Source organism: Ornithorhynchus anatinus, chromosome 9 (genome assembly GCF_004115215.2).
Source record: "Ornithorhynchus anatinus isolate Pmale09 chromosome 9, mOrnAna1.pri.v4, whole genome shotgun sequence".
NCBI classification, from domain to species: Eukaryota; Metazoa; Chordata; class Mammalia; order Monotremata; family Ornithorhynchidae; genus Ornithorhynchus; species Ornithorhynchus anatinus.
The window spans coordinates 26,641,874-26,665,903 of record NC_041736.1 but is presented as its reverse complement, the minus strand read 5'-3'; the positions used below and the strand labels follow the sequence as shown (position 1 = coordinate 26,665,903).

Here is a 24,030-nt window from a genome sequence, read left to right as displayed (position 1 = left end):
AGCGGGTGGGCCGGGCTGGGGTAGGAGCGCTGAGAAGCAGCGTGGCTCACTGGAAAGAGCACGGGCTTTGGAGTCAGAGGTCATGGGTTCGAACCCCGGCTCTACCACTTGTCAGCTGTGTGACTTTGGGCAAGTCACTTAACTTCTCGGTGCCTCAGTTACCTCATCTGTAAAATGGGGATTAAGACCGTGAGCCCCACGTGGGACAACCTGATTCCCCTGTGTCTACCCCAGCGCTTAGAACAGTGCTCGGCACATAGTAAGCGCTTAACAAATACCAACATTATTAGGAGATCAGTGAGGTGAGGTAGGAGAAGGCGAACTGATTATTGAGTCCTTTCATGCCGACGTTGAGAAGGTTCTGGTGGATGTGGAGGTAGGAGGGTGGCCGTTGAAGGCTCTTGAGATATGGACTGAATTGTTTGGTTAAAAATGATCCATGAAGCAGGGTTAAGTACGGACTGGAGTGGGGAGAGACGGTAGGCAGGGAGGTCAGTGAGGAGACGGAGGAGAGGTCAGGGTGGGTAGGATAAGTGTTTGGATCAGCCTGGTAGCCATTTAGATTCATTCAGTTGTATTTATTGAATGCTTACTGAGTACAGAACACTGTACTAAGCGCTTGGATGCAAATTTATTGGCAGTGTTTCCAGCCTCCACCTCTTATTCCATCACAGGGGTCCACTGTTACTCATTAATCAGTCAGTGGTATTGATTGAGCACTGACTAAGTGCCAAACACTGTACTGAGCGCACGGGAGAGCACGCTACTACAGAATTAGCAGTCCCTGCCTCCACATCAAACAACTCCTCACCATCGACTTTAAAGCACTCGATCAGCTTGCCTCCTCCCAGGCTCGCAACGTGGCTCAGTGGAAAGAGCCCTGGCTTGGGAGTCTGAGGTCATGGGCTCGAATCCCGGCTCCGCCACTTGGCAGCTGGGTGACTGGGCAAGTTACTTCACTTCTCTGGGCTTCAGTCCCCTCATCTGTAAAATGGGGATGAAGACCGTGAGCCTTGCATGGGACAATCTGATTACCCTCTGTCTACCCCAGCACTTAGAAGAGTGCTCTGCAGATAGTAAGCGCTTAACAAATACCAACATTATTATCATTATTATTATTATTATCTCACCGTGCTCCTCTCCTACTCCAACTCAGCCCGCAAACTTCGCTCCTCTAATGCCAACCTTCTCACTGTGCCTCGATCTCTCGTCTATCTCTCTGTGGCCCCCGAGCCCACGTCCTGCCTCTGGCCCGGAATGCCCTCCCTCCTCAAACTCGACAGACAATTACTCCCCCCAAACCCAACCTCAAAGCCTCATCGAGGACACGTCTCTTCCAAGAGACCTTCCCTGATTAAACCCCCTTTTCCTCCTCTTCTCCCACTCCCTTCCGCACATTGCCTCGACTTGCTCCCATTGTTCACCCCCCGCTCCCAGATTAATGCCCATCTCTCTTCATTAATGACCTTCAGACTCCCAGGCCCATGCTCTAGCCACTATGCCATGCTGCTAAACTTAGTGGAAATCAATTTTGATCTCATATATTCCACTTCTGATTGCGTATTTTATTTTTGAGGTACCCCAAAGTATCCCTAAAAATTAACTTAGGGGTCTCCAGCTGCAAAATGTAAGAAAAAAAGCCGTCATCCTGAAACAGCACACCTTCTCAGCTATGAGTGAAACAGTACTAGTTGGACATTTGAAGAAGTTTTTGCCTTTTAGCAAAACTCCTTTATATAGATTCTACTCTAAGGTGTGATGATAAAATATTTCATTCCTTCCTCAGCCCCGGGACAGATTTTGTTTTTCCTTTCTCCTTTCTACTTCTTTCTTTTCTTCCTTTGTGCCTTATTTCTCACTCCCATCTACCCATTTGCTCTTTCTCTTTCTATGTATATATATATATCTTTCTCTCTCTCTTTTCTCTATGTGTGTGTGTATATATATATATATATATATATATATATATATATGTGCACATGCACAGAGCCAAGCAGGGGGTTAAAAATGTTGAGTAACGCGTAGTGGGTCACCTTCAGAAACAAATGTGTCCCATCAGCTGCTACTAGACCAGGAGATTCCCCGGAGCCCTGCAGGGCGAGAAGCTTTCAGAGCCCCTTGGCAACTGCTTCATTTATCCCTCATGAGCAGCTGTTGGGAATAAGAACTCTGTGCTTGGGCTGGAACCCTTTCCTCACAGTCTGCTGATCTTCGATGTTGTTGGGCAGAGTCAGAATCTTGTGTAGGTGTCCTTATTTGGTCTTTTCCCTAGTGGGGTAGTCTTCTCATTGTAAATTTAATATCGATCGATCGTGTTCACTGAGTGCTTGCCTTGTGCAGAGCACTGAACTTTCAAGTGCTTGGGAGAGTACAGTATATCAGAGTTCATTCATTCAGTCGTGTTTATTGAGCACTTTGTGCAGAACACTGTATTCAGCGCTTGGAAAGTACAATTCAGCAATAAAGAGAGACACACACTGGACCTACAGTCTAGCATTGGGGAGATGGACATTAGAACAAGTAGGCAGGCATCGATATAAATAAATAGAGTTATAGCTATATAGCTAAGTGCTGTGGGGTGGGGAGAGGGTGGGAAGAGCAAAGAGAGTGAGTCGCGGGGACACGGAAGGGAGGGGGTGACACAGAAGGGAGAGTAGGGAAGGCTTCTTGGAGGAGATGTGATTTTAGTAGGGCTTTGGAGATGGGAAGTGTGGTGATCTGGTGGATAGGAAGGAGGGGATGACGGCAAGGGATTGACGGTTAGGGAGACACCACTGAGGCACGGTTCAGTATACTGGGGTTAGAGAAGCAAAGTGGGTGGACTGGGTTGTAGTGGGAGAGGAGCTAGGAGAGATGATAGATAGCTGACTCAGTCCCATGGAAAAAAAAATGTTAGTATTTGTTAAGTGCTTATTATGTGCAGAGCACTGTTCTAAGTGCTGGGGTAGATAACAGGATAATCAGGTTGTCCCACATGAGGCTCTCAGTCTTCATCCCCATTTTACAGAGGAGGTAACTGAGGCCCAGAGAAGTGAAGTGACTTGCCCACAGTCACACAGCCGACAAGTGGCAGAGCCGGGATTCGAACCCATGACCTCTGTCTCCCAAGCCTGGGCTCTTTCCACTGAGCCACGCTGCTTCTCGTGATGAAAATGATGGTGAAGAACTTCAAGTTGATGCAGAGAGGGATGGGCAATCATTGGAGAAATGGTTGAGGAGTGGGGAGACTTGTGTAGACTTGTCACACACACAGCTGTGTGACTATGGGCAAGTCACTTAACTTCTCTATGCCTCAGTGACCTCCTTGTAAAATGGGGATTAACTGTGAGCCTCACGTGGGACAACCTGATCACCCTGTATCTACCCCAGCGATTAGATCAGTGCTCTGCACATAGTAAGCGCTTATCAAATACCAACATTATTATTATTATTGTTATCAGAACTATTTTTTACAAAAATGATCCTGGTAGTAGAGTGAAGTGTGAAACTGAAGAGGGAAGAGGCCGGAGGCAGGGAGGTCAGTGAGTTGGCCAATGCCTCCAGAGCATCAGCAGCCAGGAGAGATAAGAGAAAAACCAGGGGACAGTGTCGGCGAAGCTAAGGTCAGATAATGTGTTCCAAGGAAGGGGGTGGTCGACGGTGTCAGAGACAGCTGAGAGGTCATGGAGGATTAGGACGGAGTAGAAACCATAGAAGCAGCGTGGCTCAGTGGAAAGAGCACGGGCTTTGGAGTCAGAAGTCATGGGTTCAAATCCCGGCTCGGCAATTTGTCAGCTGTGTGACTTTGGGCAAGTCACTTAACTTCTCGGTGCCTCAGTTACCTCATCTGTAAAATGGGGATTAAGACTGTGAGCCCCACGTGGGACAACCTGATTCCCTTGTGTCTACCCCAGCGCTTAGAACAGTGCTCGGCACATAGTAAGCGCTTAACAAATACCAACACTAATTAATTAATTAATTTGGCAGGAAGGAGGTCATTGGCGACCTTTGAGAGGGCGGTTTTGGTGGAGGGAAGGGGATGGAAACCAGATCAAGGAGAGAATTGGAGAAGAGGAACTACAGGCAGTGGGTACAGAAGGCAACACCTGCTCACCTCCCTGCCTTCTGTCTCTCCCCACTCCAGCCCATACTTCACTCTGCTGCCTGGATTGTTTTCCTGCAGAATCATTCAGTCCATGTTTCTCCACTCCTTCAGAACCTCCAGTGGTTGCCCATCCACCTCCACATCAAACCTCACAGATCTCGCCCAACCAAACACCGGCAGAGCTCTAGCAGTTACTAAGCAAATTAACCCGTCCTGAGAAAATCACCAAGATCCATAGATTACTCCATGGTGGTCTGGTTAGTCTAGTCAGAAGTGAAGTCAGCTTGTGTGATGCTTTTCCTGTCCCTGTTGAAATCTGTGATGGGCCTGGTTCTGTTCAGCGTATTCTAAACTGTCGTGCTTGTGAATCTGTGAGCTGGAGTCTGAATATGCTCTCTGAGCCTGTGGGCCACTCTTTGGGCTCAGGGCCTGTGAGTGTTGTTAAACATCGATGAGAAGCAGGGCAGCCTAGTGGAGAGAGCACGGACCTGTGAGTCGCAAGGACCTGGCTTCCCGTTCCGATCCCACCACTTGTCTGCTGGGCAGCCTCGGGCAAGTTACTTCACTTCTGTGCCTCAGTTCCCCCTTCAGTAACGTGGACATTAAGCCTCATGTGGGACATGGACTGTGTCCAACCTGATGAACTTGTATCTGCCCCAACACTCAGTACTCAGCACCTAGTAAGTGCTTAATAAATACCGTAAAAAAATCACGGTTCCAGAACCGATCCATGAAAATGGCTGTGCTTTTAAGGCACGTCATACAAGAAGACAAACAGATGATTAGGTGCTTCGGGACAGCGCTGTGACCTGAAAATAAGGCTGTAGAAAACCGAAGATACATACTCGGTAACCTAGGACTTTCAGCAACACAGATTCAGTCGATCATGTTTATTGAGCCCTTACTTTGTATTAAGCGCTTGGGAGAGTACGATATAACCGAGTGGGTAGACCTGTTTCCTGCCCTCAGGGAGCTTACAGCCTAGAGGGAACTTAATACTGACCCTGAATTCCACTACTTGGGCAGCGCACTCTTCACCAAACGAATGGTTAGGCGAAGAAATCGAAAACAGAATCAAAAAGGCCGGCGTGGCTTCCGGCAGAGTGCCAGGTCGTGGTCCTAGTGAGGAATCAAACTCTAGACCTGCACGGCTATAGTGATGTCCAACTGATGAACGAGTGAGCCTTGAATTTACTACCGAGGTCATAAAGCTTCTTGATGATGATGATGGTATTTGTTAAGCGCTTATTACGTGCCAAGCCCAGTTTGAAGCGTTGAGGCAGATACAAGGTCATCGGGTTGTCCCCGTGGGTCTCGCAGTTTTAATCCTCAGTTTACAGATGAGGTAACTGAGGCACAGAGAAGTTGATGCTCCTTCCACTAAGCCACCCTGCTTGAGTGTCTTCACCACCTATGAACCGCACTTGACTTTAAATGACGGGACCAAATATTACAGTAATAGAGATCTGGAAAGCAGCAAGCCTCCTCACTAGCGAACCGATATTTACGAGATGTCAGTGCAAGATGTATGTGGAAAATGGATGATCGCAGTGTGTGCCCAAGAAACCGCTGCATGGTGAACTGAAAGGGGGCCTAAGCCCACCAGGAGAGCAGAATACATGATTTAAAGACATAGTGATTCCCTAACTTGAGCACGCCAAGAGAGCAAGCAGACCAGTAGTCTGGAGAGGGCTTGCTCTCCTTGTGCAAAGGCTTCACGATGGTCAGGACAGCGAGCGATGGACCAGCCTGGCGTGGGACAGACAAGGATCTGTCTTTACATGCGAGTGAGGCAGAACGGAGTGTCTCCCTCGCATCGGTCTTTTCAGGCTTCCTGGCGTAAATGTTCTCACTGCCAATAGTGATATTTCTGAAAATGGAAGCTTTTGGAAGGTGATGCTTCTTGATAGTGGACTCTTAACCAGGCGTGTAAATGCTGCCAAAAAGGTTGACACGTGAACAGCCCCCCAACCCATTCCATGTGCACCTAGAGACTGATTCTTATGCTAAGGTAGTCACCCGCTCTGGGGCCTTGTCTCTGGTTTTTCAGCCTCACTCGTGGTATCCCCATGTGCCCGATACAGTCTTCTGTAGCCAGTAGCCACTGAGCCAGAGCAAGTGCCCCAATGTATTTCTGTGAGAACAGCACACAAGTGTGCAGGAGGTTGTCAGCCCAACACTAACGCCATCAACAGCAGCATCTTGGGACTGAAGGAAGACTTTCGGCCAGCCCCAACCCCGGCTTCTTGGTTCTTGGTCAAGACCGGGGATATGGTCCCTTATTTTCCGGGAGCCACAGGCTCAAGGGGAAGGAGAGGAGACGGGAAATGTTTTCTTTTCTCTCCTCCCCTGTTAAGATTGCAGAGGGCCGTTTCCGACCCAGAAGAACATTCAGCGATCAACAAGATCCATCGAATGAAATGCGTTTTTTGTCTGAGGAAGTATGTGGGTCAGAGCAATACCGAGGGCCCTTTGGGGACAGACAGATCCGCTCCGTTTTTTCCTTATCCAGCCTCCGATATCCCTCAGCAGCACCCAAATAAGGGGAAGAAAAGAGGGATGGACCCAATCATGATCATTCTGGACCCCTTACCCATTTCTACCTTTTTTTTTTTTTTAATGGATTTGTTATGCCCGTATGGCGTGCCAGGCACCGTACTAAGCACTGGGGGAGATACAACCTAATCGGGTTGAACACAGTCCCTGTTCCCCGTGTGGCTCACGGTCTTAATCCCCATTTTACAGAAGAGGGAACCAAGGCACCAAGATGTTTGCTGACTTGCCCGAGGTCACTCAGCAGGTCCTTTGACTCCCAGGACTGAGATCTTCCTACTAGGCCACATTGCTTCCCCTTCTCCGGACTTCTCATTTGTTCAGAACCCCTAGGCTTCTGGCCTTTCTCTGTGCTCGTGCACACTCTGGGATGGACAAGGGGTTGGATCGGGAGAACACTGCTCTGCACACAGTAAACGCTTAATAAGTATGATCGAATGCATGAATCGGGAGGCACGGGGGCGCATGGGGGTGGGATAAGCTTGGCAAGATGTGAGGTGGTGAAGGCGAGGTTGCCTTTCTGCACTCTGCTCCCTTGAGCTCGTGGCTGGCCATAAGATGAGTGGAGGAAGTTGTCCTGAACAGTTGACCAAACCTGAATCGCCAAACCCTATGCACAGCTCCAATGCAGTTAAGGTGGACTTGATGCTCCTACAATCCTTTATACTGGAGTTGTTTATGTGCATTAATGTCCCCTTCTGGACTGTGAGCTGGCTGTGGGCCGGGAACGTGCCCCAGGTGCTTAGTACAGTCCTTGACGCACAATGAAGCGCTCAGTAAATACCACTGAATGAATGAGTTGTAGAGGGTCGTCAAGTCAGCTGTGTGCTGGGCAAGGTGGGGAAATGGGGCATGGAAGCAGATTACCGCATCTAGGGGAAAGAGGGGCAGTGCTCTGCACATAGTAAGCACTTAACAAATACCATTTTTATATATATCTAGATATATATAGATATATATAAAAATGGTATCTATGGTAAAATGTACATATCTATGTACATATAGATATATATAGAGAGAGATATATATACTTGGTGGTGTTGAGGAGAATGTCAGCTGGCCCGGTATCGGTGTTCTAGCCCGGTGGCAATTTGATTGGACCAAGATATAATTGTTCCTCTTCCTTCCTCTTTCCACCCATCTCTTCTAGACTGTAAGCTCCTGGTAGGCAGGGAATGTCAGTCATTCATTCAGTAGTATTTATTGAGCACTTACTATGTGCAGAGCACTGTACTAAGTGCTTGGAATGTATAATTCGGCAACAGATAGAGACATTTCATGCCCAGTGACGGGCTCGCAGTCTAAACGGGGGAGACAGACGGCAGAATAAAACAGAACAAAACAAAAACAAGACAGCATCATCACGATAAATAGAATCAAGGGGATGTACACCTCGTTAACAACATAAATAGCAGAATAAATAATATATACAAATGAGCACAGTGCTGAGGGGAGGGGAAGGGGGAGGACCAGAGGGTGGAGGGAGAGCAGAGGAAAAAGGGGAGGCTCAATCTGGGAAGGCCCTTTGGAGGAGGTGAGCTCTCAGTAGGGCTTTGAAAAGGGGAAGAGAGTTTGGCGGAGGTGAGGAGGGAGGGCATTCCAGGACAGCGGTAGGTCGTGGACCAGGGGTCGATGGTGGGATAGGCGTGAACCAGGGATGGTGAGGAGGTGAGCGGCAGAGAAGCGGAGTGTGCAGGGTGGGCAGTAGAAAGAGAGAAGGGAGAGAAGGGAGAAGTGAGTTAGGAGGGGGCAAGGTGATGGAGAGCTTTGGAGCCAAGAGTGAGGAGTTTTTGTTTCGTGCGGAGGCTGATAGGCAACCACTGAAGGTTTTTAAAGAGGGGAGTAACATGCCCAGGGCGTTGCTGCAGGAAGATGATCCGGGCATCGGAATGAAGAATAGACTGGAGTGGGGAGAGACAGGAGGAAGGGAGATCAGAGAGGAGGCTGGCACAATAATACAGTCGGGATAATATGAGAGCCTGTACCAGCACAATAGCCATTTGGATGGAGAGGAAAGGGCGGATCTTGGCGATGTTGTAAAAGGTGAGGCCGGCAGGCTTTGGCGACGGATTGGTTGTGTGGGGTGAATGAGAGAGCCGAGTCGAGGATGACACCAAGGTTGCGGGCCTTTGAGATGGGAAGGACGGTCATGCCGTTCTCAGTGACAGGGAAGTCAGAGAGGAGAGGGTTTGGGAGGGAAGATAAGGAGCTCAGAATTGTACTCTCCCAAGCACCTAATTACAGTGCTCTGCACACAGTCAGTGCTCAATAAATACCATGGATTAATTGCTCTCGCCCCTATTAAAAAGTCTTACTTGTTTTGTTTGTCTTCTAGGTCACGAACCCGGGCTTGTGCAGTTGGTGAATTACTACAGAGGTGCTGATAAACTGTGCCGCAAAGCATCTTTGGTGAAGTAAGATGTGTTCCAATACTGCTTGAAAAATACTCGTGAATACATTGCTTTCATATTGCAGACCTTTTAAGAGGAGAAAAACCCAAAAGGTGGATTCTTCCATTATACTGTATTCTCCCAAGCTCTTACTACAGCACTCTGCACACAGTGAGCGCTCGATAGATATTACTGAACGAACGATAAATTCGATCGATTGGTTCCACCGAGAATGACGAGTGAAACCTCAGGACCCGAAAATCTGCACAGAGGAATCGATTCCGATGATCGGGGTTTGCTCTCCGCTAGTTGTATAATAATAATAATAATTACCGTGTTTGTTAAGCACTTACTGTGTGCCAAGCACTGTTCTAAGTGCTGAGGTAAGTGCAAGGTAATCAGATTGTCCCACATGGGGCTCACAGTCTCAAGCACAGAGCAGTTAAGCGACTTGCCCAAGGTCACACCGCAGACCAGTGGCGAATCTGGGATCAGAACCCACGACCTCTGACTTCCAAGCCCATGCTCTTGCCACCCCGTGGGGCCCCAAAGTTGACAGCCCGAGGTGAAAGTAAACCAGGACCCTCTGGAAGGCCACAGTGTTTCGGCCACTCCCGGCTGTGTTCGCCCCAAGTCTCTAACAAGACTTGAGGGTTTCCGGGCAACTCTGAGAAGGCTCCGAATGGTGGCTCTCTGGCCTATCAGCCAGCCCAGTCCTCATCCCAACCTGAAACTCCTTCCCCCGCTTAAGTTCTCAATGCGCATTCTGGTATAAATTATTTCAAAGTAGAGGCTCTCTTTTCCTGCTTTGGCCCCAAACCTCCCCCTCCCTGGAGGAGAGGGGCTGGCACGGCAGATCCAAGAGTTGTTGGAATGAAGGGCCCTGGGATGGAGTCTCTGCTGCAGGAGTATGGGGTTGGATATTTGTTAAACGCTTACTATGTGCCAAGTACTGTTCATTCAATTGTATTTATTGGGTGCCTACTGTGTGCAGAGGACTATGCTAAGAGCTTGGACAGTACAGTTCACCGTTCTAAGCGATGGGGTAGATACAAAGTCTGGGGGCTCGTGTGGTTCTGGGTGCCAAGGAGTGGACTCGGGACCCCTACCCGACTTGTCCGGTCCATAGTCTCGGCATGGAGTCGGGCGGCAGTGCCGGAGGGCCAGTTGGTTGGCCAAGGCACCATCTGCTGCCGTGGCAAGCCAGCTTGGGCCTGGGTGGACCGCCATGGCTCCAGGACACCTCTCATGCCAATGTGGCCTTTTGCTTACCACTGTTGGGTCTCCAGCCCTATGCAGGGATCCTTGGGGTTCCCATCATCCTCAGCGGGCTGCCTGATGACCCGGAGCAGCTCTTGCCCCGGCCTGGGGCCCTACAGGACGATCTGGTCCCTTCCCCAAGGAAAGACTGCTCCCGTGTGCCCCTCGCCCCCTTCACCCGGCACAGTATCCTTTTGCCCCCACAGAGGCAGTGGTGGGGCCATTTCGATGTGAACAACAGTATATTTTCAATCCTGATCATAAACAAGTAGGCAGGCATGGGGGCAGTCAGTTGCCTGAATGCATGCAAAGGTGCAGAATCCATTATAGCTAAAGTGTTTTTAGGACAGCACTGATGCTCTTCTGTAGCGCGAAAAGCAGCAGACGGCTCCCTGCTATACCCTCTGGTCTTTGCCCGTATCAAGCAGCTCTATTTTGAAATTCCTCGTGGTCCCGGCCACCTCGAGGAATACCCTGAGTCGTCCTTGACTCATAAATCTTCACCACCAATGGGATAGGCCCAGCAGACGGTCCCCTTCTTGCAGAGTCTGGGATCTACTAGAACCTCATTCCCAGAGCCATGTTCTTTCCACTGCAGCTCCGGCAGAGCTGAAAGTAATCTCTTTAAAGTCATGAAAAGGGCTTTTGGTGACGTGCAGAAAAATCCAAGCCGTCCCACTCTGCCTCCTCATCCTGCCTGAAGGCCCGTTACGCTTGCTCGTTCTACTTGTGTGACTGCGTTTCAGGAGATGACAGGACCTGCGTTCTTCTCCACTCCCTTCGGGCTTAGCCTTGGCAGGGATGGACCTCCAACCAGGATTGGTCCCAGTTGGTCTGACCACCTGTAGAAATTGACGTGGTTGAAGGGCCAGTCGCCCCTGGGCCAGGATGGAAACCTATCCACGTGAAGAGCAGGGGGAGCCCGGCCACACGGTGAATGGTGAACATTCAGGGGGCTCAGGATGAGGAGCAACTTCCTCCTGGAAGCTTCACTCGGCTTTTCCTATCTCGCCGAGTGCTGTGGCCCCAGAAAACTGTTTGGGCTCCCCTGTCTTGGGCAAGGTGACTGGAAGCTAGATTTTTCCCACAGCTCCCTGCTCAGGATGGCGGGAGGTGTGTGTAACCCAGAAAAGGAGAAATTTAGATCATTAGTGGGACAGAAACTCAGATCAACATCACACTCTGCTTGATCTCACTGGTACTTGAGGCAAAACTCCTGTGGGGTTTGTTTGCATTTTGGCTTCTCTGGGTAATTTCCTGGATGCTTTCCTTACCTGGGTTGCTGTGGTAGTGGGCAGGAACTTTCATGCCCATTGTACGTCTAATAATAATAGTAATAGTGGCGGAGTTGAAGTGCTTCCTCTGCGCCAAGCTCTGTAGACTAAGCACCGGAGTGGATACAAGATAATCCGACAGGACACCGACCCTGTCACTCATTGGAATCACAGTCTAAGAAGGAGTAGAACAGGTATTGAATCCCCATTTTGCAGTTGAGGAAACGGAGGCACAGAGAAGTCAAGCGAATTGCCCAAGGTCACGCAGTGGCGGAACTAGGATCAGAACCAAGATCCTCTGAATCCCGGGCTGATGCTCTTTCCACTAGCACATACTGGCTACCATGAAGCAGGAGCTAAATTGTATTCAATTATATTTTTTCCTATTTTCTCATGTCTCCAAGCCATGAGAAGCAGCGTGGCGCAGTGGAAAGAGCACGGGCTTTGGAGTCAGAGCTCATGAGTTCGAATCCCAGCTCTGCCACTTGTCAGCTGTGTGACTGTGGGCAAGTCACTTAACTTCTCTGTGCCTCAGTTCCCTCATCTGTAAAATGGGGATTAAGACTGTGAGCCCCACGTGGGACAACCTGATTCCCCTGTGTTTACCCCAGTGCTTAGAACGGTGCTCTGCACATAGTAAGCGCTTAACAAATACCAACATTATTATTATTATTATATTTTACCAGTTAGACTGCTCTCAGGCTGTCTACTCTGCTGATGTTCATGGGCCGAGGGAGCTCCCAGATTCCTCCGCTCTGTGTGAGAGTCCAGGTGCATGTGAGCGGAGGAGATTTAGAGGACAAGCAGTAGTGTAGGTGAAATCTCGGGCAGTCGACCTATTCCCCCAGTGGGGGAAACAGGGGCTCCTTCGGCAGGTGATTCATTCACTCCTATTTACTGAGCGCTTACTTTGTGCAGAGCACCGTACTGACCGTTTGGGAGAGTACACTGTAACGTCAATTTCCAGCCACTGCTCCTGAACACAGAACTTATTTTGGAATTTTCAAAGATGGCCAGCCATCTGCTCTTATCTTCTAGGTTAATCAAGACAAGTCCTGAGCTGACGGAGTCGTGTATGTGGTTCCCCGAGTCCTATGTGATTTATCCAACCGATCTGAAGACCCCTGTGGCTCCGGCAGAAAATGGCATTCGCCATTTGATAAACAACTCCAGGACGGATGAACGGGAAGTCTTCCTGGTTTCCTATAACCGCAGGAAGGAGAGCAGGGAAGGCAATGTGTGGATCGCCAAGTCCTCAGCTGGAGCCAAAGGTTGGTTTTTGTCGTGGTGGTTCTACTCAGGGAACTTTTTCTTCTTGTTTTTGGTTTTGCCTGTAACCAGCATTTGGTTTCCTTCAAGTCTTCTCTGACTCTAAACCACTGGGTTAAATCTCTCTTCATGAGGCCGGTTGTTGACTCGAGTAGATGCTCTTGGACAAGTAAACTAGCTTTAAATTTACAGTTTAAGATGTTTGGAAATTATTTTCCTTGAGGTTAACGTCTAGGGCTCATATAGAGATGACTCCCTAGTTGGGTGAGAGCCCTTTGGAGCGGGGCAGAACATATATGTATATATACTGTATATATATTTCCATATGTATATATATATGGAAATAGACATTTGGAGGGGAAAACCCATGGATAAATATGTTAATTCAGGTTCCCTACCTATGGAATCGTGTTCATTTCCCTGACCAGTTTGGTCCCTAAATCTCCTTACCCAACCACCAGCACTCTGCAGTTATACATAGAGGAAGAGAAAGTGAATAATGTAAATAAATAGCTTTAATAATTAGGAATATTATTGTTTGGGCTGTACCTCAGAATCTCAGCAAAATTGTCCCTCTATCACCTGTCCTGAAATCGTTCTTGCCAATTCTCCCTGACTGCCATCTTCCACCACTTACTCTCTGATGGCTCTGTTCCCTCTGCTTTCAAACATATGCACGTCTCTCCTATCCTAAAAAATCTCTCCGAACCCCATTGCATCATCCCGCTGTCACCTCTCTCCCTTATATCATTCCTGCCCTATCTCCTCAGATTTTTTTAATGGTATCTGTTAGGTGCTTACTGTGTGCCAGGCACCGTTACTAAGCCCTGGGGTAGATTCAAGCTAATCAGGTCGAACCCAGTCCCTGTCCCACGTAGGCCTCATAGTCTTAATCCCCATTTTACAGATGAGGTAATGGAAGCATAGAGAAGTTAAATGACGTGCTCAGAGTCGCATGGCAGACAAGTGGCGGAACTGGGATCAAAACCCAGTTCTTCTGACTCCCAGGCCTATGGTTTTTCCACTAAGCCACACTGCTTCTCATTTTTACATTTCCTCAGCTCCAGCTCCTTCCTTGACCCCCTAAAATCCTCTTCCCTACACAACCCCCCAACTCCTTTTCACTGAAATTACTCTCTCAAAGGTCTTCGATTTTCTCCTCCTTTCCAAAGCTAATGGATTCTACACCATCATAATCCACTTTGACCTCTCAGCAGGAACTCACTCTAACCCTTTCCTCCTGGAAACACTACCCACCCTTTGGATTTCTCTGACAAAGTCTTTTCCTAGTTCTTTTACCTTGCTGGCCGTTCCCTCTCGGCCTCTTTCACCAGTTCGTCCTCTGCCTCCCACACCTCCCCCGACTCAATTCTGGTTCACCTTCTAATAGTCTCTATCCACTCCCTCAGGAAGCTCATGTGCTTTCTTCATTTCAACTACTGCTCTGCAAGGGTGATTCCCAGATCTACCTCACCAGCTCCTTAACTCCTTAACTTTCTCTTCCAACCTTCACAACATCTCTACGTGAATTTCCTCATGGCACCTCAAGTGTATCAGTCCAAAACTGATTGCATCTGTCCTACCGAATCTCCTACTTTTCCCATCATTTTTGACAACACATTTTCCCATCTCAACCTCACAATTTTGGGATTATCCTGGCCTTCCCTTTCTTCGAACTCCAGGATCAGTCATCCACCAAATCCTGCCAGTTCTTTCCTCACAGTCTCTCCAGGGTTTGCTTCTTTCTCTCCATCCAGACTGTCACTGCACTGGTCCAATCACTTATCATATTCCATCTTGATTACTTCATCAGCCTTCTTGCAGACTTCCTTGCTTCCAGCCTCTCCCTTTTTCCTTCTGTGCATCATTCTACTGCCCAGGTCATTTTTCTAAAAGTTTTGCGCTCATTTTCCCACTAGTCAAAAAACCTCCAATAGTTGCCCATTCCTCACCACGTAGAACATTGAGCAGAAACTCCCCCTTCAGCTTTACGGTGAGCTCTAATCAGGTCTCTTCCCCACCTGCTTATCCTTGCTCTTCTCCCACTGCACTCTAGGTTGCCCATTTTGCTCCTCTAAGGCTAACCTACTCAGCATTCCTCACTTCTGACAATTTTCCCACAAACCTCTTCCTCACTCCCACTCTTCATTCTGGAACTCCCTATTCCATTCAGATCACATTCGCAACTTTAAACGTTATCCCTCTATCAATCAGTCGGTGGATGATATTTACTGAGCACTTATCATGTGCTAAGTACATGGGAGAGTACAATACAGAAGAGCCGGCACATTCCCTGCCTGTAAGGAGCTTACAGTCTAGAAGGGGAAGATAGACATCGATATAAATAAATGAAGTACGGATACGTACTTACGTGCCCTTGGGGCCGAGGACGGTTTGACTGTCAAGCACTGATTCACATGCTTAGGTTACCAAAGGTGAGAGAAGGGCTAAATTGGGCAGGCTTCTTGAAGGAGAGGTGATTTTAATAATAAGGCTTCCCAGGAAGGGAAAGTGGTGATCTGTATGTATGTTGAGGAGGAGGGAGTTCCAGGCCTGAGGGGGGATGTGGGTATGGGGTTGGTGGTGGAGATCAAGGCACAGTGAGTAGGTTGGTTTTAGAGGAGCAAAGTGTGTGGATTGGATTGTCGAAAATTAATGAATGAAGTAAGGAAGTATGAATGGGAGTGGGGAGGAACAAGGGGGCTCACTGAAGAGGCTGATATGGTAAGCAAGTCAGGAGGAGGACAGGATTTGGGTGGGAAGATCAGGAGTTCTGTTTATAAAGCTTGAGGTGACGAGAGGACATCCAAGTAGAGATGTCTTGAAGGCAGGAGGAAATGTGAGATGGCAGAGTGGGAGGGAGATCGGGGCTGGAGATGGAGATTTGGGTATTATCTGCATCGAGATGGAAGTTGAAGCCAAGAGAGCAGATGAATTCTCCAAGGGATTTTTTTTTTTTTTTTTTTTTGGTATTTGTTAAGCGCTTACTATGTGCCGAGCACTGTTCTAAGCGCTGGGGTAGACATAGGGGAATCAGGTTGTCCCACGTGGGGCTCACAGTCTTAATCCCCATTTTACAGATGAGGGAACTGAGGCACAGAGAAGTTAAGTGACTTGCCCACAGTCACACAGCCGACGAGTGGCAGAGCTGGGATTCGAACTCATGAGCCCTGACTCCAAAGCCCATGCTCTTTCCACTGAGCCACGCTACTTCTCCAAGGGATTTGGGAGTGGATGGAGAGTAGAAAGGGGACCCAGACCTGAACTTGGAGGGGACTCCCACTGTTAAAGGGTGGGAGAGAGAGGAGAAGCCTGCAAAATAAAATAAATAGGACTCCCACTGGTAGAGGGTGGGAGAGAGAGGAGAAGCCTGCAAAATAAATAAAATAAATAAATAGTGGTATTTGTTAAGTGCTTACTATGTGCAAAGCACTGTTGTAAGCACTGGGGTAGATGCAAGGTGACCAGGTTGTCCCACGTCGGGCTCACAGTTTTAATCCCCATTTTCCAGATGAGGTAACTGCGGCACAGAGAAGTTAGGTGACTTGCCCAAAGTCACACAGCTGGCAAGTGGCAGAGCTGGGATTAGAACCCATGACCTCTGACTCCCAAGCCCAGGCTCTTTCCACTGAGTCACGTGACTGAGAAGGAGCGGTCAGAAAAATAGGAGGAGCACCAGGAGAGGACGGTGTCAGAAGCCAAGGTCGACCTTTCAAGGAGAAAGGTCCCGTGCGCAGGAATTATGTCTACCAGCTCTTTTGTAGTATCTGCTCCCTAGCACTTAGCAAAGTGCTCTGCACAAAATAAGTGCTCCATAAATACTATGGATTGAATGGAGAGATTTTGGGGTGTGTTTGAGAAAATCAGGTTTGACACTACAGGGAAAGGCATTGACACAGATAAAGGACTGTGTGCTTGCAGTCACTCCCTGAGGCCATTTAAAGAGTTTAGAGCTCACTTCAGAGGTGGGCTTGATGTGAAAGGTGTGAGCCGGTGCTTGAGACCTACAATAGACTCTCCTGGAATGTAAAGATCTTTTTTACCTACAAATAACTCAAAAGCACCCGACTTAGACATGTAAGGACCATCTTCCCACCAGCTGCAGTTTTCCCTTTGCTGCCGGGAATATCCAGTGACTGAAAATTCCTTAGGGATTTGTGACCCAGCTGGGTGGATCAAGGGTTGGCAGGTTGCGGGGGAGCACATCCTCCCTTCTCCACCCTCCAAGGGCTGCCCCCCTGGGTTTTGAAGAATAGAGGTTCCGTTTCCCTTCCGCCCAAAGTCTTGGACCTCCTTTTTTTAGAAAATGGTATTTGTTAAGGACTTACTATGTGCCAGACATTGTACTGAGCACTTGGGTAGACACAAGATTATCACAGTCCCTGTCCCACTTAGGGTTCACAGTCTTTCTCCCCATTTTACAGATGAGGTAACTGAGGCACGGAGAAGTCGACCCGAGGACCCACAGCCGGCCATCCCAGGCCTGTGCTCTTTCCACTAGTCCACGCTGTTTCTCTGGTCTTGGCCAGAGGAGCATCATGGCCCAGAAGCAGGCAGTACTCCTGACCACTCAAGGGAGATATTGTTGGAGACTGGCAATTATGCCTATAAACATGCCCCGTGAGCAGGCCAAGCTTCCATAGATACCATTTTTATATATATCTATATATATCTAGGGCTCATCGGGAGGGGAAGCAGGGGATTTGGATGCCAGCTTTTCACTGATAGCTTGAGGATGGAGCTGTGAAGGAGTGGTTCATTGAGGGCAGGGCTCTGAGGGATCAGGGGTCAAAGCAGTGGAAAGGAGAAAAAGAGGGAGAAAAAAGGGAAAGAGGGACGCGAAAGGTGCCTTCATCCCCTCCTTCCCCAACAGGGCCAGCTAGTCCCCAGCTCAGTGGCTATCTGGGATGGCAAGGGAAAGAGGGAGGAAGGGGGCCAGAAGAGAACTGGCTCCGTTATTTTGTACCCCCTAATCCTAAAAGTCTCCATTAATCGCGTTCCTAGCATTGACGCTCTGCACTCCTGTCAATAGCAGGGCCAGCAACCCGGGACAGGGCAGGAGATTCAGTCCTCTAGACTGTAAGCTCACTGTAGGCAGGAGTAGGTCTGTTTATTGTTGTATGGTACTCTCCCAAGCGCTTAGTACAGTGCGCTGCACACAGTAAGTGGTCAGTAAATACCATTGAATGAATGTGCATCTGTCATCGTTCATTTCGGTGCTTAGAAGAGTGTTTGACACCTATTAGGTGCTTAGTAAATGCCAAAGCAATTCACTCTGGGATCTCTCTTTTTTGCTTTTATGCTGTTTCTCATGTTCCTTCTGTTTTGTCTGTCTTTTCCCCCTTAGATTATAAACTCCTTGAAAGCAGTGACCGTGTGATTTTCGGGCCTTAGTTTTCTACAGCTTTAGACCGAAGCTTTTGGTACAGTGTCCTCAGCAAATGCTGAGCAATCTGGTTGAGCTAGATAAGAAAACCTTAGGAATCCTTTCAGCTCAAAGTAGAGTCTGAAATTGTTAATTTAGAGTGGGGAAGGGGTGGAGGGAAGGGGGAGAGAAAGAGATGGGGAGGAGAATGAGAGGCTAAGATAAACCGGTGGAAATTCATACTTGGTAGAGTCAGATCTCCAATCACGCACTTGGGGTTTGTGGGGAGTCTCTCCTCTTTCTTTGAATTATAATGTGATTTCTTTTCTGTCAGGTGAAGGTATTCTTATTTCTTCAGAGGCTACAGAACTTCTGGACTTTATAGATAACCAAGGGCAAGTGCATGTGATTCAGAAATACCTTGAAACGCCGATGCTTCTAGAGCCAGGTCACCGCAAATTTGATATTAGGTAATGTGTTTTGTTGATATTTCTTTTATCTCCAGTACTTACCCAGGAAAAAGAGAACATCATGGACATTAAGGGTGACGAATTCATTGAGCTATCGTTAAATGAGCTTATATGATTTTCTCCATATATCAGTCCTTTAGGAAAAAAACCTCTGCTTTGCACAGGTGAAACACCTAAGACACACGGGCACATTTGTATGTACACATAGCCACAGTCCATCTTTTAAAAATGGTAAATTTCATCCAAGTGAGAACAGAAAAATCCAAAAAAACAGGGGACAGGAGTCAGGAACAAAGAGAATTTTCAGGAGGCCAAAAAGGAAAAGCAGTATGGCCCCTTCATCACCATGTCCTTGTAGAAAGACCCCTGGACTGGAAATCAGGAGACCCGGGTTCTAATCCTGCTCCATCATTTGTCTGCCGTGTAACCGTGGGTAAGTCGCTTAACTTCTTGGGCCTTCAGTCGCCTCATTGGTAAAATGAGAATTAAATACCTGTTCTTCCTCCCCTTTAGACTGAATCCCATATGAGACAGAGATTGTGTCTGATGTGATTTACCTACTCCAACGCTTAGCACATTGCTTGACGCATAGTAAGTGCTTAACAGATGCCACTATTATGATGATGATGTGCACTTACTAAGGAATGCCATGGGTTTTTCCAATTTATCAAAAGAAGGAAACCGCCTAGGATTTCAGTGAGTTTTTTTGACCGATGTTGTAAGCTCTTTATGGGCAGAGATCCTGTCTGCCAATTATGAATAATTGTCATATTTGTTAAGCGCTTACCATGTGCCATTACTTAAACGCTGGGGTGGATACAAGCAAATCGGGTTGATCACAGTCCCTGTCCCGCATGAGGAGGCTCACAGTCTTCATCCCCATTTTACAGATGAAGGAAAAGAGGCCTAGAGAAATGAAGTGGTGGAGCTGGGATTAGAACCCATGACCTTCTGACTCTTGTTCTGTCCGGTACACAGTGTCGCTTCCCCAAGCGTGTACTCTCCCAAGCGCTGAATACAGTTCTCTGTATAGAGTTCAATAAATGCCATTGATTGATTAAAAAGGTGCACTCAGGGAGGAGAAGAAGATAGCCAAAAAGGCTCAATGGATTGTGTAGCTTAGCCTTTACTGAGCAAGGTGTTAGAGAGATTCCCCCTCTTCTAAATTGTTTTTCTGTAGAAGACTATAAGAACTGGCTCAAAGTGTGACTACCACATAGGATGCCTTATGAAGTGAACAAGTCGCTGGGACCCAAATGGCATTAACCCAAGAGTTGCGAAAAATGATGGGGAGGAAATCGTAAAACCCTGGTCAAAGTGGGTAATCTATCATTACATATAACCACTTTTCCAGAGGACCGTTGGACTGCCGTTGGGACTCTCACCTATACAGAGAGATCTTCAGGTGTTGTTGCAAATTATAGATGTGTGGGTCACCCTTCTGTACCTGGCAGAGTTAGGGCATGTGTAATGGTTAGATCAGTTGGCACTTAGAGAATTACCTATCGAGGGAAAGCCAGCGTGTTTTCAGTAAGGCAAAATCAGAGCCCTGCTCATCGGCTAGAATTCTTCAGAGAAGTCAGATTTCCATTTGAATAAATGGAAACTAGTGAACGGAATCATATTCAGATTTTTCCAAAGGCCTTTTAAAAAGCTGAGTGCAGGCAGTCTTCCCACTGAAGGTATAATTGGTTCATGAAAACTGTGTTCAGAATTCAAAAGTTGTAAATTGGAATCAATTTTCCCACAAAGAGCACTGTCTGAAATGGGGGATTAAAAGTTTTAAAGCACTCAATCAGCTCTCTCCCTCCTACCGTACCTTGTTGATTTCCTCCTGCAATCCAGCCCACACACTCCGATCCTCTAATGCTGGCGTACTTAATGTACCTCGATCCCTTCTACCTCTCCACCACCCCTTGCCTGTGTCTTCCCTCTAACCTGGAACTCTCTCCCCCTTTAAATATGACAGAACATCCCTCTCCCCTCCTCAAAGCCTTATTAAAATCACATCTCCTCTGAGAGGCCTTCCCCGCCTAACTCCTTATTTCCCCTACTCCCTTTCCCTTCTGCATCCCGTCTTGGGTCATCCCCCTGCATCCCGTCTAGGAAAAAAACCAAGCCCTTAAGCACTTGAGGTTCATCCCATCTGAGTCACACAGCACTTACGTACCAATTCGTAATATATCGTAATGTCCGTCTCTCTCGCTAGGCTGTAAATTCTTGGGGGGCAGGGAACTTGGCTGCCAAATCTATTGACTTGTACTCTTATTTCAGTGCTCTGCACACAGTAAATGCCCAATAAATACCACCGATGGATTGATTAGTATTGGTTTCTGAACCATGGCTAGGTTCCCTTTTTTTAACAAAGTTACCTGGGATTGTATATTCCATCAACTGAAACTGAATAATCTAGCTACGTTATTAATATTGCAAATAGCAATGATACTGACATAATTTCCCAGAAGTTCGAAAACACAGTACATAGAGAAATTTAGTTCATGCAGCACATACATTACCTCTATCTTCAAATTGATCTAAAACAGAGAAATTTAAAACTTTTTTTTTCCCCACAAAAAATGGGCTCCTGGAGTGGGATTAATTGGATGATCATGAGAGAGAAGCAGCATGGCCTAGTGGCAAGAGCATGGATGGATTTGGGAGTCAGAGGAAATGGATTCTAAAACCGGGTCCACCACTTTTCTGCTGTGAGACCTTGGGCAACTCATTTAACTTCTCTCTGCCTCAGTTGTCTCATCTGTAAAATGGGGATTAAGCCAGGGAGTTCCAGGTGGGACAACCTGATTACCTTGTATCAACCATCAACCTTTACAATATCGCCAAGATCCGCCCTTTCCTCTCCACCCAAACGGCTACCTTACTGCTACAGGCTCTCGTTATATCCCGGCTAGACTACTGTGTCAGCCTTCTCTCTGACCTCCCTTCCTCCTCTCTCGCCCCGCTCCAGTCTATTCTTCACTCCGCTGCCCGGCTCATCTTCCTGCAGAAACAATCTGGACATGTCACTCCCCTTCTTAAACAACTCCAGTGGTTGCCTATCAACCTCCGCTCCAAACAAAAACTCCTCACTCTAGGCTTCAAGGCTCTCCATCACCTTGCCCCTTCCTACCTCTCCTCCCTTCTCTCTTTCTACCGCCCACCCCGCACGCTCCGCTCCTCCGCCGCCCACCTCCTCACCGTCCCTCGGTCTCGCCTATCCCGCCGTCGACCCCTGGGCCACGTCCTCCCGCGGTCCCGGAACGCCCTCCCTCCTCACCTCCGCCAAACTGATTCTCTTCCCCTCTTCAAAACCCTACTTAAAACTCACCTCCTCCAAGAGGCCTTCCCAGACTGAGCTCCTCTTCTCCCTCTACTCCCTCTGCCACCCCCCCTTTACCTCTCCGCAGCTAAACCCTCTTTTCCCCCTTTCCCTCTGCTCCTCCACCTCTCCCTTCCCATCCCCACAGCACTGTACTCGTCCGCTCAACTGTATATATTTCCATTACCCTATTTTGTTAATGAATTGTACATTGCCTTGATTCTATTTAGTTGCCATTGTTTTTACGAGATGTTCTTCCCCTTGACTCTATTTATTGCCATTTTTCTTGTCTGTCCGTCTCCCCCGATTAGACCGTAAGCCCGTCAAATGGCAGGGACTGTCTCTATCTGTTGCCGACTTGTTCATTCCAAGCGCTTAGTACAGTGCTCTGCACATAGTAAGCACTCAATAAATACTATTGAATGAATGAATGAACCATTGCTTAGAATGGTGCTTGGCACATAGTAAGCACTTAACAAATACCATGATAATATAATATTATAATTATGTATAATTATTATGGTATTTGTTAAGCACTTACTACGTGCCAAGCACCATTCTAAGCATTTTAATAATAATAATTACTATCATTATCATTACAGAGAGAACAAGAGAGAGAGGGGAAGAGGGGAAAAAATGTGTTCCTGGTGGTCTTTATTTAGGAAGACTTTAGGGTGGGTGCTAGAGTTTCACAGCCGAGTTTTTTCCCATTAAATGGACTTGTTAAAAGCGTTGTTATTTGGATGTTACTTCTCTAAAATGAATTAAGACTCTATTCTCTTGATTCCTCTGCGCTAGAGAGGAAGAAAGGATGCTGCGGGCCTGGGTGTTCCGAGGGGAAGGACCCAGGCAAAGGGCGGGTTTCGGGGTTGGATTAGGTAAGGGAGTGGGACAGAGCTGCGGATGAGGTAAGACATCAAAGCAGCTATCTGTAAATGGGTGGGTGAGTTGGGGAGTGTGAGAAACAACTGCTTTGACTCTCTGGCGTCCTATGGAGAGAGAACTCCCTCCCTCCCACCCCGAAGTCTAGGGTTGATCTAGGAGGGGGCAAGGTGATTAAGTGGTTTAAAGCCGGTGGTAAGGAGTTTCTGATCGATGTGGAGGTGGCTGGGCAACCACTGAAGGTTATTGGAGCATGGGGACACGAGGACTGAAGGTTTTTAGAGAAGAATGACCCGTGCAGCAGAGTGAAGTATGGACTGGAGTGGGGAGAGACAGGAGGCAGGGAGGTCAGCGAAGAGGCTGAGACAGTAATCGAAGTGGGATAGGATAAGTGCTTGGATTAACGTGCTAGCAGTTCGGATGAAGAGGAGAGGGTGGATTTTAGTGATGTCGTGAAGGTTGGACTGACAGGAGCTAGTGATAGATTGAATATGTAGGTGGAATGAGAGGGGAGTTAAGGATATCGCCAAGGTGACGGGCCCGTGAGAGAGGAAGGATGGTGGTGCCGTCGGCAGTGATGGGGAAAGTCACGGGGAGGACGGGCTTTGGCGGGGAAGATAAGGAGTTCTGTTTTGGGCATGTTAAATTTGAGCCGCTGGCAGGACATCCAAGTAGAGATGTCTTGAAGGCAGGAGGACATGATAGACTGCCGAGGAGAAAGGTCAAGCCTGGAAATGCAGAAGTAGTTAACACAATTACCCAGAACTGTATATTCTGTCTGCTGAAGATGGATAATCTAGCTACAGTATTTTATATTGCAAATAGCAATAATATTGATATGATTTCCCAGAAATTCAAAAACACAACCCATAGAGAAATTTAGTACAATACTGCACTGTACCATGTATATTACCTCTATCTTCAGATTGATCTAAGACAAAGAGAGAAATTATGAACTGATCTTTTTGTTTTCAAAAAATCGGCTGCTGGGGTGGGACTGTGTGGATGATCGTGAGAAAGAGAGGAGAGCGATCAGCCACATCGAGGTGGTAGTTGAAGCTATGTGAGCAAATGAGTTCTCCAAGGGAGTGGGTGTATACAGAGAATAGACGGGGACCCAGAACTGAACCTTGAGGGACCCCCACAGTTAGGGGGGGGCGGGAGGCA

The 24,030-nt window shown here is 47.8% G+C and overlaps 1 protein-coding gene across 2 annotated transcripts in view; it reads left to right on the top strand.

The window, feature by feature from the left end:
* Positions 1-24,030, top strand: part of TTL (tubulin tyrosine ligase) — a 64,574-nt gene that overhangs the window by 8,149 nt on the left and 32,395 nt on the right. For both annotated transcript variants that reach the window (XM_029072188.1, XM_029072187.1), the window contains exons 2-4: positions 8,973-9,051; positions 12,600-12,832; positions 18,530-18,665. In XM_029072188.1, coding sequence (XP_028928021.1) covers positions 8,973-9,051; positions 12,600-12,832; positions 18,530-18,665 — 448 coding nt within the window. The remainder of the gene's footprint in view (positions 1-8,972; positions 9,052-12,599; positions 12,833-18,529; positions 18,666-24,030) is intronic.